The sequence below is a fragment of the Saccopteryx bilineata genome, chromosome 2, assembly GCF_036850765.1.
Source record: "Saccopteryx bilineata isolate mSacBil1 chromosome 2, mSacBil1_pri_phased_curated, whole genome shotgun sequence".
NCBI lineage: Eukaryota > Metazoa > Chordata > Mammalia > Chiroptera > Emballonuridae > Saccopteryx > Saccopteryx bilineata.
The window spans coordinates 101,530,130-101,544,939 of NC_089491.1; the positions used below are offsets into that span (position 1 = coordinate 101,530,130).

Sequence of the window (14,810 nt, forward strand, 5' to 3'; positions counted from 1 at the left end):
GGGTTGCCACAAACCTTCACTTTGAGAAAGATACAGTGTCTATGAAATGGCATTAAAGGAGGTGTGCCTTGTTTTCCCCGTGTGCTGGGCCCTCAGAAGGAGCTGCTGTATCACAGGGCTCGAGTGTTCGCAGCCTTAGCACTGTGCAGTTTTGGCTGCCGAGCCCAGGTCTCTGGGGGTCAAGCTCATGTGTTTCCATTGCTATCATTTCTCTTTAACCTGGTCCACTTTATATTCTTTTCTGTCTCATTCTGCTTCTTTTTTTTTTAAATTCAGTGAGAGAAGGGGAAGTAGAGACAGACTCCCTCATGTGCCCTGACTGGGAACCACCAGGCAAACCCACTAGGGGGTAATGCTCTGCCCATCTGGGGCTGTTGTTCTGTTGCTCAGTAGCTGAGCTCTTCTTAGCTCTGAGGTGGAGGCCATGAAGCCATCCTTGGTGCCAAGGGCCAACTTGCTCCAATCAAGCCATGGCTGCGGGAGGGGAAGAGAGAGAGAGGAGAGGGAGACGCGAGAGGAGAGAGAAGCAGATGGGTGCCTCTCCTGTGTGCCCTGACTGGGAATCAAACCTGGGACTTCCACACACTGGGCCGATGCTCTACCACTGACCCGACCAGACAGGGCCTCATTCTGCTTTGTTTTCTCAAGAAACAGCCTCTGTGGCATCATCTTTTCCGAGTGTTCAGTCTCTTTCTGCAGGTTCTAATGTGGCTTTTAGCTTTTTGTACAATAGGATAATTTGATGCCCAAGTATATTGTGAGCCAGTTACAACATTAGGTAACACAATTAGCTTTGCCTGACACAATTATCACTCTTGTTTTTGTTATGATGGGAACATTTAATATCTACTCTCTTAGCCAGTTCCAAGTATATCACACAGTATTGCTAACTCTAGTCACCATGCTGTACATGAGATCCCCATGTTCACTTATGGCTGGAAGTCTCTACCCTTTGACCACCTTCACCTGTTTCCCTCCCTCATGAGCTACTCCCTGTGTTCAATTGTTTTGGATTCTACATATAGGTGAGGTGATAGAATACTTAGTCTTTTCCTCTCTGACTTATCTCACTCAGTATAACGCTGTCAAGTCTCAACTATATTGCTGCAAATGGCAGCATTTCCTTCTGTATAATAGTTGAATAGTGTGTGTGTGTACATTTTCTTTATCCACTTATCCGATGATAGACATTTAGGCTTTTTCTAAATCTTAGCCATTGTAAATAATGCTGTAATGAACATGGAATATAGAGATCTATCAGATAGTGTTTTACTTCCTTCAAAAAAATATGCAGAGGTGGGATTGCTAGATCATTTGGTAACTCTACTCTCAATTTTTTGAAGAACCTCCACACAGAGGAGCCACATAGGGGCTGCACCAACCTGCATTCCCACCAAGAAGGCACGAGGGTTCCTTCTTCTCCACACCGTCGCCAACACTTATTGCCTGACTTTGGTAACGGGCACTCAGACAGCTCTGAGGTAATGTCTCACCTCCTTGGTTAAGTGTATCCCCATATATTTCATTCCTTTTGATGCAACCGTCAGTGGGATTGTTTTCTTAGTCTCCATTTCTGATACTTAATCGTTGATTCCCTGTTGTTCCAAGGAACACAGTTTGGAAGATACTATTCTTAAGAAATCTCAAGTTGTGAGATATTAGAGTATTTCTATTTTTTAACAACAGAATCAACACTTAAGGAGAACATTTTTTACACAGTTATTTTTAAGTAGGGAAAATGCTTCTTGAAACCCGACCATAATAAAATATAAAAGAGGTGCATTTGCAGTTCTGATTTTTCTACTGCTGCCTTGCACACTGGCTAGGTTTCCCTACCTTGTAGTAGTTTTCATCAGCACGGAGTGCTTTGGAAAGTCCAAAATCACTGATCTTGGCGTAGTGTTGAGTGACCAGCAACACATTTCTTGCAGCCAGATCCCTGTGCACAAAATTGCTCTCCTCCAAATACTTCATTCCCATAGAAACCTGATGAACGAGCTCTATGATGTTCTTGTCCTTGACGTGCCTGAAAGTCAAGTGTGTCATTAGCGATAGTGGACAGTTGTCCATTTCAGAACAACCAGCTGTGCTCCCCACACAGACACAGGGTCAGTCCTCTCATTTCTTATTCTCCTGAAGCAACAATCATGAGCAGTGACAAGTAACCTCCTTAACCTAGAGCTGTTCAGAGTGAACACCATTCTCCCAGAGTTCCACTGGCACAATTTCCCAGGCTTGCTTTGGATTATGTGAGGAAGGGTTCAGTAGGGTGGTGAGATCCCGCTCAAGGAGAGCCGGGCTTCATCTGGAATCTCATTCTAATATCAGACAGAAAACTAAACCAACCCCGAGTCTCAGTTTTATTAACTGTAAAGTAGGGGTAACACCTTCCTTCTATGGAGAATAAGGACACAACCTAAGTAAAGTACAAACACAATGGGGCAAACGACTATTTGCACGAGTATTTCATGTGAGTTCTTCCATCTCCGTGGGGGCTTTTAGATGAGAGCACAGCAGCAGAGGTTTTCAGGAGCAATGACTACTGGCGATGGAGATGCCGACCAGACAGGCGGGGCATCACCATCATCCTTCAGGACATGTTTATTTAATATTTCCTGTGAAAACCATGATTTTTTTCCTTGTGAGACAATACGGACTGCCAAGGTATTCTAATACTGATTCTATCACTGGACCAACACAGAGTGAGCCAAGGAGAATGAAAAGCAAATTGTGGCAATATAGGGGCTTTTTACACACAAAAAGCTAAAGGCACACTTGATCCAAAGACGATAACTACCTCCCCTCCTCTCGCAAGGTCCCTGCAAGGCATGGGAGGAGAGAGGCTTCCCAAAGAAACCACGTTTGGCTGCAGCTGGTCCCTGCCCCTCACAGTGTAAGCTTCTGGGGTTCCTGAAGATACCTGTTCTGCTGTAGATATTTATTGAGCGGACCGAGTTCCGCCATCTCCATAACCAGCATCCAGGACTCGGCCTCGCAGATCCCGATCATGCGCACGATGTAAGGGTTGTCGAGCTGCTGCATGACGTTGGCTTCGGCAAGCAGCTCATCCTTCAGGGCCGGGTCGTTGGCCTCGTTCTTCAGGATCTTCACAGCCACTGTCTTCACCACTCTGCAGAAGACAGCACGACAGACTCCTCAAAGCGGCTCTCACTTCTACACACATGCCTTCTAGAAACGGGTCATACCAATGATAACAGCGGATGGAGATACATCTTAAGAAGCCATGCTATATGCGACTAGTTTTCCCACAATATTCTGCCATTGTATAGAAGTTATTTGTAGACATGGTTAACATCTATTAAAACTCATGGGGGTAGGGGTGGTGCTAAAGAATGTCCCAGCCATTTAGAATGCCTGAATATAATAGGATACTTGAATAACTTTCAAATAGACCTTACAAACTATGACATCTATGGATTCCCATAACTCTCTGAGATTTACCATCTTGGATTATGTGTAACATATGTGACTACAATATTACTTTCATTCCAGATGCAGAAAGTCAACAGCACGTGCTGTTGTTAAAACTTGTCATTGACAACACACTCATAAACTGAGCTCTGTTCATTTCAAGCAAGTATGCAAAAACAAATTAATTATTTCTTATTTTCTAATAAAATACATCACACTACTCCTGTTGGAACTTTTGAAAACATCCTGATAGAACAGGGCTCGCATAAATGAATGGAACGTCGCTATGCATGGTTTGGAAAAGTGCCTCTCTCTGTGATGTGATTCCCACAAATGCAGGGGCACGCCTCTTCTGCTGAACTCCAGAATGGGAGCATGAAGGAGGAACTGTCCAACAACAGAGGTAAAGTAAGAGAAGAGGAGGGTAAGTCTGACACACATTCAGACAAGCACAGATGACCCCAGCATGGAATTCAACGAGTGTCTGCACACTGGACACAAGGATAGAGGCCCAGACACCACCAGCAGCCAGGAGCCCCTCATCTTCCTCCCACGGTCATGAAACTACTGTCCTATGCTGTCTGTAGACTGTTTGACCTTCACATTTCAGTCAACCATCCACCTGGACACGTTTTATGTATGGTGTGAAGTGAGGGGGGAGTGTCAAAATTAATAAGCAAAAACCTCTTGATTCCTCCCAATGTGTAAAGAAGAAACACCCACGGCATCCTGCAGGATAGAGAGGAGAAATACCCCAGCTCATTTTTTGTAAGACCAGCATGACCCTGATGCCAAAACCAGACAAGAAAATGACAAGGAAATAATTTACTGGTATCCCTCATGAATATAGATGCAAACATTCTATGAGAAATAATAGAAAGTTCAGTGAAGTATGAAAAAGATATTATGAATATGTAATTCATGAACAGGATGAGGTTATTCCAGGAATGCAAGGTGGGTTTAATATTTGAGAATCAACCACTGTGTAATTTATCACATTGCACAATAAAGGAGAAAAACCATGTGTTTATCCTAGCAGAGGAAAAAAGGATTCAATCAAACATAATGTACAATGCATAACTGAAAACAAATCTCTCAGAAAATTACAAGTAAAAGGGAAATTTTCTTAATCTGGTAAGAGCAGCTACACACCTACTGGGGAAATACTGAAAGTTTCCCCCGGAATCGGGAGTGAGCGGGGGAGGTGACAGCCACTTGTATCCTACTTTGGAACCACAGTTCCCAGCTAATACAATAACGCAAGAAAAAAACATAACACGTACAAGGGTGTGAAAGAATGACGTGAAACTGTCATTATTCATAGATGACACATTTCTGGGTCAAAGAATACACAGGGAAACTGCTAGAAATAATAAGGAAGAAATAGGTGAATTCAGCAAGGTTTCTGGGTTTCAGGTCAACAGGTAAAACCAGTCCTAGTGCCACACTCACCCCACGCCAAGGATAAGCAAATAAAATGTAAAAAATTATACTGTACATATAAACATCAAAAGTACTAACTACCCACAAACAAATCCAACAGAAAAAGGTGTGCGAGACCTCTACACAAAACTAAATAACTCTGCCGAGAGAAATTAAAGATGGCTTAAGCAAATGGAGGGTTGGGCTGTGTCCATGGATTGGAAGACTCAACACTGTAAAGACCTCACTGTGTCCCACACTGACCCACCCATCTGGCCTTTCCTGTCCCCAAACCCTCTAGTTGAATTTACGTACCTATAATCATGTCTATGTTAATTTATATATATATAATTAAGCCAGAAATTGAACTATCACAAACTGGTTGTAAATATGTATACCTTGATACAGAATAATTTAAGCCCATTTTACAAAAATACTGTGGTGTACATATATTTCAAAATAAGAATATTATTTTACAATAAGAATATTTTTCAAAATATACACATATATAGTTAACACACACACACACACACACACACACACTGATGGAGCGGTATTAAAAGCAAGACTTTCGTGCCTACTTTTATCTGTGTTCATGTAAATTACCCACTCAAAAAAGTTTACAAAAATTCCTTAAATTTAAAATAGCACCTAACAACAAAACTATTCATATCAGTAACATTCTGGTTCAATGTTCGTAGAGAGGGGCTATTTCAAAGCACATTATAAACCAGCACTTTTATTGATATTCTATGTGAGTTGTGTTCTAAAGACCAAATAAACTACAGAGACTTCAGTAGTTTAGCAATTTTAATTGTTGCATAATATGTACTGTCATTTGAAATGGTAGGAGAAAGCAAATGAATAATTACACTAACTATGATATATCTGGAATTAGAAATTTTCTGGGTAAGAGAAATGAGACACAATGTTTAAAAAAACCAAAGAAAAATAAATAGACAAGACTGTTACTGAATGACTGCATTTTAATGAAATAATATATATGTGTATGTATGTGCCTATAAATATCCTACATATATCTATTCATAGACACTAAAGCTAGTTACCAAATAGTGGTATTTGGGTGATACAAATATGACATTTTATTTATTTATTTATTTATTTATTTATTTATTTATTTATTTATGGGAGAGAAACAGAGACGGAGAGACAGAGAAGGACAGATAGGGACAGACAGCCAGGAAGGGAGAGAGATGAGAAGCATCAAATCTTTTGTGTGGCGTCTTAGTTGTTCATTGATTGATCTCTCATATGCACCTTAACCAGGGGGGCTACAGCTGAACCAGTGACTCCTTGCTCAAGCCAGTGACCGTGGGCTTAAACCAGCGATCATGGGGTCATGTCTATGATCCCATGCTCAAGCCAGCAACCCTCTGCTTAAACTTGTGAGCAAGTACTCAAGCCAGAGGACCTTGAGGTTTCGAACCTGGGTCCTCAGCATCCCAGATTGATGCTCTATCCACTGCCCTACCATCTGGTTAGGCCAAATACCACATTTTTATATTCTTATGTTTTGCTTGTTTCCTATTTTCTAGCTCTCTACAAGGCACATGTATTATGTCCAAACTAACATATATAATTATTAGATGCATACTTAATACATATAATGGATACCATGGTGGTAATTATGACAGAAATGAACATTAATTATACTGTTAATAAAAATAAAAAAGATTTAGCTACAGCAGGTTACATTCTGTGTCCAGGATTAAAAGAACGTAACACCTGCATACGCAGTTGTTCCTAGAGTGTAAGCTCCCACGAGAATGGGTGTGGTGGGACAGTGCAAAGCTTTGACTTACTTTTTCATCTGGTAGTAGCCCTTCTTCACAGTGCCAAAGTTACCAGAGCCCAGTTCTTTCTCCTCCAGGGTCAGCAAGTTCCGGTCCAGGTAGACCTCCTTGGGCCTGATCTCCTCGGGGTCCGCGTAGGGACTCTCGTACACCTCTGTGTCCATGGGCAAGGCCTCCCTCTGGGCTTCTGTGGTCAAGAAACACACAGTCTCAGGCCTGGATCCCTTTGTGCAGAGCCCATTGTCTGCCACCCCTAACCCCTGTGTGGTCACAGCTTCCCTCTCAAGACCTTGGTCAAACTGGGTGGTTATGGTACCAGTGAGTACTCAAGGCATGGTCTTACCCAGCTTGTACGGAGACAGTGAAAAGTCCCTCATGCCATTGTACTTGACCTTTATTTTCGTGTTAATATTTATTAAGAGAGTGTCTTTCATGCCAAAGGCGAAGACGAATGGGGCCCTCCTAGGGACTGTGGTAACTTTACCTATGTTTGAAAATGTTGATTCTCCTTCCAATGAGAGGTGCAGTCTATGTCACCTCCCTCAGTGGCTTTTGTAATGGTGTCAACTGACAGTCTATCAGAAGTCAGGCTTATGATATACTCAGGAGAGGTTATAAAAGGCTATTTGTTAGAAACCTGGCTCTTGAGGTTTCAGACATCATGCAAGGTGTCCAACTGTCCTGACAGCTTCTATGTCGTGAGACAGCCTGAGTCGTGTGGAAGGACCAGGCTGAGAGGCCCCAAGGCTAAGTGGGGACAGGTAGGTGCTGGCCAGCCCCTAGCCCCCTGCCTCTGCATGGGCTTCACCCCCACTGGCCCAATCTGACTTCCAGAGGCCCTGGACCAAAACCACCCAACTAAGCCTTGCCCAAATTCCTGACCTGCACCAGACAATTACAGGAGAGATCGATTAAATAATTGTTGTGTTAAGCTACTACATTTTGGCGTGGTTTTTGTAGCAATGAACAGACCAAGTTCACCAATCCAAAATGAACTGGGGTTACCGAGAACCCAAGACGGTCACCCAGAGGCCTGTTTCTGATAAGTTAGGGAGAGGACTACTGAGGTCATGGAAGGTGATCCGCTGGGCTGCCCCCTACGGTGGCCCCACACAGCCGCCACAATCTCCTCAACAGGTCTGCAATTCCAACAGCTCAGACATTCCACGGGGGTTCTGCCAGCCACCCATTACTGTGTCTGCTGAAACATTTGTGGACACAAACATACTTCCAAGAACACGACCTCAGAAGTATGATCTCGGGCAGTGCTAGCCCGAGAGACGGGGCGTTCAGAAGCAGCCACTTGGAGGAACATGTCCCATAGAGCTGATCCACTGTGAGGGAGGCTGTGTGCCACCCCCACCCCCAAACTGCAGTAAGTGTTGGGGACAGAGGGCATCTCACCTCTTTCAACGCCCCAGGGCCCATGCTCTGGCTCGTAGGGGTTAAAGGTCACAGAGCTCTCCGGCCGGCTCCCTGGAGAGGAGGAGACCTGAAGCACACAAGCAACATGTCACTTTCTTCACTGATGCTCTGCTGAGCTGATCTGTGTAATTACTCTGGTTGTCAAATAATCGCATTTAACTTATGCAGAGAAGACAAAGGGAAGAACATGGAAGAAAACAGGAAAAAAAAAATCACCAAAAAACAACGTGGCTTATCTCATTCTTCAGGCAACTGCTTGGACCCCATGAGGGCTAACTGCAGTTCATGACCCTGTAGCTCCTGAGGTCTGCTCTGCCCGGGCCGGGCCGCAGAGGCTGCCGTGAGAGACGCCACCATCCTGTCCAGAGACAGCTCCCTCCCTACTTACAGCCCTTTCAAGTCCTAGTTGCACTCCCCAGAAGATGCTGCAGGTTTTTCCTGTCCCCTGGGACTCATTTTCCTTCAACTCTTTCTCTTCAATTATACAATGTGGAAGTCCTTTAAACACGAACACTAAATGGCCACCAGCTGCCCCACCCGCTCCCTAACTCCAGTGTGTCCGTGCAGCCCGAGTGTCGGCTCTGTCCCTAGCTTCTGTGGAGACCTAGCAGCATCTGGGTGATGCCGGAGGGTGGCACTAGACAGTCAGCGGACATCGCCTCCAATGTCATCGTCATTGTCATCATGGACTCTGTGAGGTGGAAGCCTCTTGCTCACCTGGAGAGGGTCACTCCACCTCGTATCCAGAGCAGGTAACTGAAGCACATGGTGGCAAAGCTCTGCAAGCTGTGATTAATGGCCACCTTCCCTGGTATTCATTTGATTTGCATCAATTTGCATCATGAGATAATGGGGGCAACTCTAACCCTGATATTCTCATAGCCTTTCCCCCTTGAAAGTCGCTATCTTGAGTCCTTCCTGACTCACCTTCACTCCAACTTACACAAGGGGATTGCTACTCAGTTTGGCTCATGGGAAAACCACAGTTCAAATCATTTTTCTTTCCTTTTTTTTCCCTTTTTTTTCTTTTTGGTGTGAGTTGAGTAGAAATGTATATTTTCACTGACATTATCGGTGCCCAAGCACTGGCCATGAAGAAATGAGATACCACCAGATATGGGAGACATTTAGAGAAACAGAGACATGAAGCTTAGTCGCACACATTCGCTGTCCTCCTGGCTGCACAGCCCCGGGGAGCAGAATGCAACGATGAGGTCGCCATGTGCCACAGCCATATGTGGCCACTGGTCACCTAAACCTCGACTTCCTTCTTCACGCAGTTTGCCTTGTGCTACAGAGCCGCTGCCCGCAGTGACAGAGGCCTGTCCGACATGGTCAAAGGACACCCACTTTTATGTGCCAACAGGATGTCATGGGATTTATTTTCTCCTGACTGCTCCAGCATTCTTACCCAACTGTTCACAGAAGTAGCCACGACATGTCTGTGATTCACTCGCTGTGTTCCTGCTCTGCGACGCCCATGGTTGGAGCTTGTTAAAAATGTGTCAAGCAGATGCAAGATGGATGGATGAAGCTGGGAGATGTGCGGAGTACACGCACATGATTAAACATGAGTTCCCTCTCAAGTCTCTATACTAACAGAGGGCAACAGGTGTGGACAATGCCAAAGGACAATTTGTCTCTTCTAGAAAAGTTCCTATGACTACAGGACTATTAGGTGGGCCAGGAGGTCACGTCTCCTGTGTAAAATAATTACCCCATCTCGGCAGAACTGTCCTAGCAGGCGTGAGCTCCTTCCCAAGGCTCACCATCCCCCACTCTGCGCAATTCTCAGCTGAAGCCAAACTCCAAGATAGAGTTAGTTTGCCAATTAAAAAAAAAAAAAAGCTCTCTTTTTGGTTCACATTCTACCATTCCAACTTCTCTGATTTTCCCTGCAGTTCGGAAAGTTATGAGACCCAAAGACAAAACTTCCAAGGCACCAGGACACAGAGAGCCCCTGGCACCCCTTCTCTGCCCCGTCATCCTCTCTGCCCTCGGCCTACTCCAGACCACGCTCCAGGCTGCAGCCTCTCCACCCTGATCAAATGTCCCCCAGGCCAGGGGGACTTCATAAAAGTTGTTAAAATTAAGCCAGAATGCAATTATCTGTCATATGACTCCTGTGGATAACTTTGAAATAGAGGTGGAGTATAAAGAAATACAGAAAAGTACACCTTCGGCCATCAGGACTATGTCAGAATTAGTGACGGACACAGCAAACGTACAGCCCTGCACAGCGTAATGCATACTCGGGTTGGTGGTGTGGTGCTCACCCGATGTCTGCACTCTAGATAGGAAATGGGATGAGGGTCACCTCTGGCAGGCGCGGCCCCTGTTTACACCTGTGTGGCCCAGAGCTGCAGTTCAGTGCTGCCTCAACAGACCGCCACATGGTCCCAGCCAGGACCCCTCGCCCTCCTGCCCACAGCAGGACAGAGGTGGCGCTATGCTTGAGAAGACATTGTTTGAAAGAGAAAGGAAGTTGCTGTGGTGTCAGCTAACGGGCAGTGGGCACCGCATGGCAAAGACGCAGATACAGAAAGCAGGTTTTATCTTTCCTGAAGTGATGGGTGCCTATGCCGTTTAGCAGAACAGCAGCCACAATAAAAGCCTTCTGGAATCAGATGCTCAGGGGAAAAGGAGAATTGGAGGACTTTGTAAAGAGTGAGGTCTAAGGCATGATGGTAAATGATGACAGTACTGATTGCCATTTAATGAAGTTTTAAGTTAACAAAAAGCATATTGTTGGTTCACTATAGCTCTGTTCATTATTCCACCTCTTTTTTTTTGATGATGCATTCACCTTTTCTGCTTAGAGAACAAGGTATAAATGAATGTTGACAATTGCTCCCCCCCCCATTGTTGCTGATATTCAAAACTGGCAGGACATCACTAGATGGTGCTAGCTATGGTAACCCTCGACCCTGCAAAGAACAATCTGTGATTTTTTTTTAAGTTTTATAAATTCTGGTCCAAACAGGACACTCCACAATAACAGCATAAAAATTAGGTTAGGTTATAAATTATAACCCTTGATTTCTTCCCCCCCCCAGGATTGAAGACAAGCAGAAAATGGATTTAACAAGTATTCACTGAGTGCCTATGTTTGAGAAGTCATTTTTGAATCAGGCAATAGCAGTAATAAAGATAAAGACGTACTTCTCACAGTTACTATGACAGGAGAACCAGGTTTCAGAAATACTGGCTGTCATGACCTCACATATTCTGGTCTCTGGTGGAATGACCGTGGTCTCAAAGCGGAACAAGGTCCCACTGCTGAGGACAGACACCCCTTGGCCAGGGCATGGGATAACATTAGGTTTCCTTCAGATCCACGAAAGTAGACACTTGACCTTCATAATGAATCTCCCTGCACCTTAGCAGCAATGACATTAAATCTTATTCTATTTTATAATAATATAAAAACATATTTTCTCCAGGGCCTGCCCTACTGCTTTGGATTACCAAACAAGAATGGCTTGAAAACTTCTTTCCCTTTCTGTCTCTCTCCTAGCTGAACCCTAGTGAATTATGTACTTACATGTCTGAAAATATTCCAATCATCACTGTATGTGTTGGAATAAAACATATAAAAAAATGGATTTTAATTTGAAATTCTGGAACGCTTTTCCACAACTAAGATAAATGTAAATGTTGAGTCTCAGAGAATGTACCTTTGAAATGTGGAATGAACACACTGTCCTTAACTCTTTAAGGGTGCTGCCCACCTTCTGCAGGTTCTCCTTAACAGAAGGACAGGCATACGTACTTATACCAGCAGACAAAAATACCCCAGTACTAATAACAGGAGGGACTTCATTCATGCAGAGACTGCCAGTCCTAAAAGTTAGTGTGTAGCACGGGGCAGGGAGATAGAGAATTGTACTTCTATTCTTTAAATTCAGTTTTTGTTTTGTTTTTGTTTTTTTATAAATATTTATTAATGTTAATGGGGTGACATAAATAAATCAGGGTACATATATTCAAAGAAAACATGTCCAGATTATCTTGTCATTCAATTATGTTGCATACCCATCATCCAAAGTCAGATTGTCTTCCGTCACCTTCTATCTAGTTTTCTTTGTGCCCCTCCCCATCCCCTTCTCCCTCTCCTCCTTCGCTCCCATGCCCCCCCCCCCAACCGGTAACTACCATACTCTTGTCCATGTCTATTAGTCTCGTTTTTATGTCCCATCAATGTATGGAATCATGTACTTCTTGGTTTTTTCTGATTTACTAATTTCACTCCGTATAATGTTATCAAGATTCCACCATTTTGTTGTAAATGATCCGATGTCATCATTTCTTATGGCTGAGTAGTATTCCATAGTGTATATGTGCCACATCTTCTTTATCCAGTCTTCTATCGAAGGGCTTTTTGGTTGTTTCCATGTCTTGGCCACTGTGAACAATGCTGCAATGAACATGGGGCTACATGTGTCTTTATGTATCAATGTTTCTGAGTTTTGGGGGTATACACCCAGTAGAGGGATTGCTGGGTCATAAGGTAGTTCTATTTGCAGTTTTTTGAGGAACCACCATACTTTCTTCCATAATGGTTGCACTACTTTACAGTCCCACCAACAGTGAATGAGGGTTCCTTTTTCTCCACAGCCTCTCCAGCATTTACTATTACCTATGTTGTTGATAATAGCTAATCTAACAGGTGTGAGGTGGTATCACATTGTAGTTTTGATTTGCATTTCTCTAATAACTAAAAAAGATGAGCATCTTTTCATATATCTGTTGGCCATTTGTATTTCTTCCTGGGAGAAGTGTCTGTTCATGTCCTCTTCCCATTTTTTTATTGGATTGTTTGTTTGTTGTTCAGTTTTATAAGTTCTCTGTAAATTCTGGATATTAGGCCCTTATCTGAGCTGTTGTTTGAAAATATCATTTCCCATTTAGTTGGCTATCTATTTATTTTGTTGTCAGTTTCTCTTGCTGAGCAAAAATTTTTTAGTCTGATGTAATCCCATTCATTTATCTTTGCTTTCATTTCTCTTCCCTTTGGAGTCAAATTCATAAAATGCTCATTAAAACCCAGATCCATGAGTTTAGTACCTATGTCTTCTTCTATGTACTTTATTGTTTCAGGTTTTATATTTAGGTCTTTGATCCATTTTGAATTAATTTTCGTACACGGGAACAAGCTGTAGTCGAGTTTCCTTCTTTTGCATGTGGCTTTCCAGTTTTCCCAACACCATTTGTTGAAGAGGCTTTCTTTTCTCCATTGTGTGTTGTTGGCCCCTTTATCAAAAATTATTTGACCATATATATGTGGTTTTATTTCTAGACTTTCAATTCTGTTCCATTAGTCTGTCTATTTTTCTGCCAACACAATGCTGTTTTGATTGTTGTGGCCCTATAATATAGTTTGAAGTCAGGTATTGTAATGCCCCCAGCTTCATTCTTTTTCCTTAGGATTGCTTTGGCTAATCGGGGCTTTTTATAGTTCCATATAAATCTGATGATTTTTTGTTCCATTTCTTTAAAGAATGTCATAGGAATTTTGATGGGAATTGAATTAAATTTAGAAATTGCTTTGGGTAATATGGCCATTTTGATTATATTTATTATTTCTATCCACGAACAAGGAATATTTTACCATCTCATTATATCTTTTTCAATTTCCCTTAACAATACTTTGTTGTTTTCGTTATATAGGTCCTTTACATTCTTTGTTATGTTTATTCCTAGGTATTTTATTTTTTTTGTTGCAATCGTGAAGAGGATTATTTTTTTGAGTCCGTTTTCTAATATTTTATTGTTGGCATATAGAAAGGCTATGGACTTTTCTATGTTAATTTTGTATCCTGTGACCTTACTGTATTGGCTTATTGATTCTAGTAATCTTTTTGTGAAATCTTTGGGGTTTTTGATGTATAGGATCATATCATCTGCAAAAAGTGATACCTTTACTTCTTCTTTTTCAATATGGATGCCTTTTATTTCTTTCTCTTATTTGATTGCTCTGGCCAGAACTTCTAGCACCACGTTAAATAAGAGTGGAGAGAGTGGACAACCTTGTCTTGTTCCTGATTTAAGGTGGAAAGTCCTCAGTTTTATGCCATTTAATATGATGTTGGCTGCTGGTTTATCATATATGGCCTTTATCATGTTGAGATATTTTCCTTCTATACCCATTTTGTTGAGTGTCTTAATAAAAATTGTGTTGTATTTTATCGAAAGCCTTTTCTGCATCTATTGATAAGATCATGTGGTTTTTGTTCTTTGTTTTGTTGATATGGTGTATTACGTTAACCGTTTTACGTATGTTGAACCATCCTTGAGATTCTGGGATGAATCCCACTTGATCATGATGTATTATTTTTTAATATGTTGTTGTATTTGATTTGCCAGTATTTTGTTTAGTATTTTAGCATCTGTATTCATTAGAGATATTGGTCTGTAGTTTTCTTTTTTTGTGCCGTCCTTGCCAGGTTTTGGTATGAGGGTTATGTTGGCCTCATAAAATGTGTTTGGAAGTATTGCTTCTTCAATTTTTTGGAAGACTTTCAGTAGAATAGGAACCACGTCTTCTTTGAATGTTTGATAAAATTCACTAGTATAGCCGTCTGGGCCTGGACTTTTATTTTTGGGGAGGTTTTTAATGGTTTTTTCTATTTCTTCTCTACTAATAGGTCTGTTTAGGCTTTCTGCTTCTTCTTGACTCAGTCTAGGAAGGTTGTATTGTTCTAGGAATTTATCCAT

General features: G+C 42.4%; 1 protein-coding gene across 2 annotated transcripts in view; it reads right to left on the minus strand.

Moving 5' to 3' along the window:
• SYK (spleen associated tyrosine kinase) overlaps positions 1 to 14,810 on the minus strand; it is a 100,071-nt gene that overhangs the window by 9,921 nt on the left and 75,340 nt on the right. For both annotated transcript variants that reach the window (XM_066257511.1, XM_066257512.1), the window contains exons 8-11: positions 8,073 to 8,160; positions 6,678 to 6,855; positions 2,921 to 3,130; positions 1,837 to 2,026 (exon numbers count right to left, since the gene is read on the minus strand). In XM_066257511.1, the coding sequence (XP_066113608.1) occupies positions 1,837 to 2,026; positions 2,921 to 3,130; positions 6,678 to 6,855; positions 8,073 to 8,160 (666 nt within the window). The remainder of the gene's footprint in view (positions 1 to 1,836; positions 2,027 to 2,920; positions 3,131 to 6,677; positions 6,856 to 8,072; positions 8,161 to 14,810) is intronic.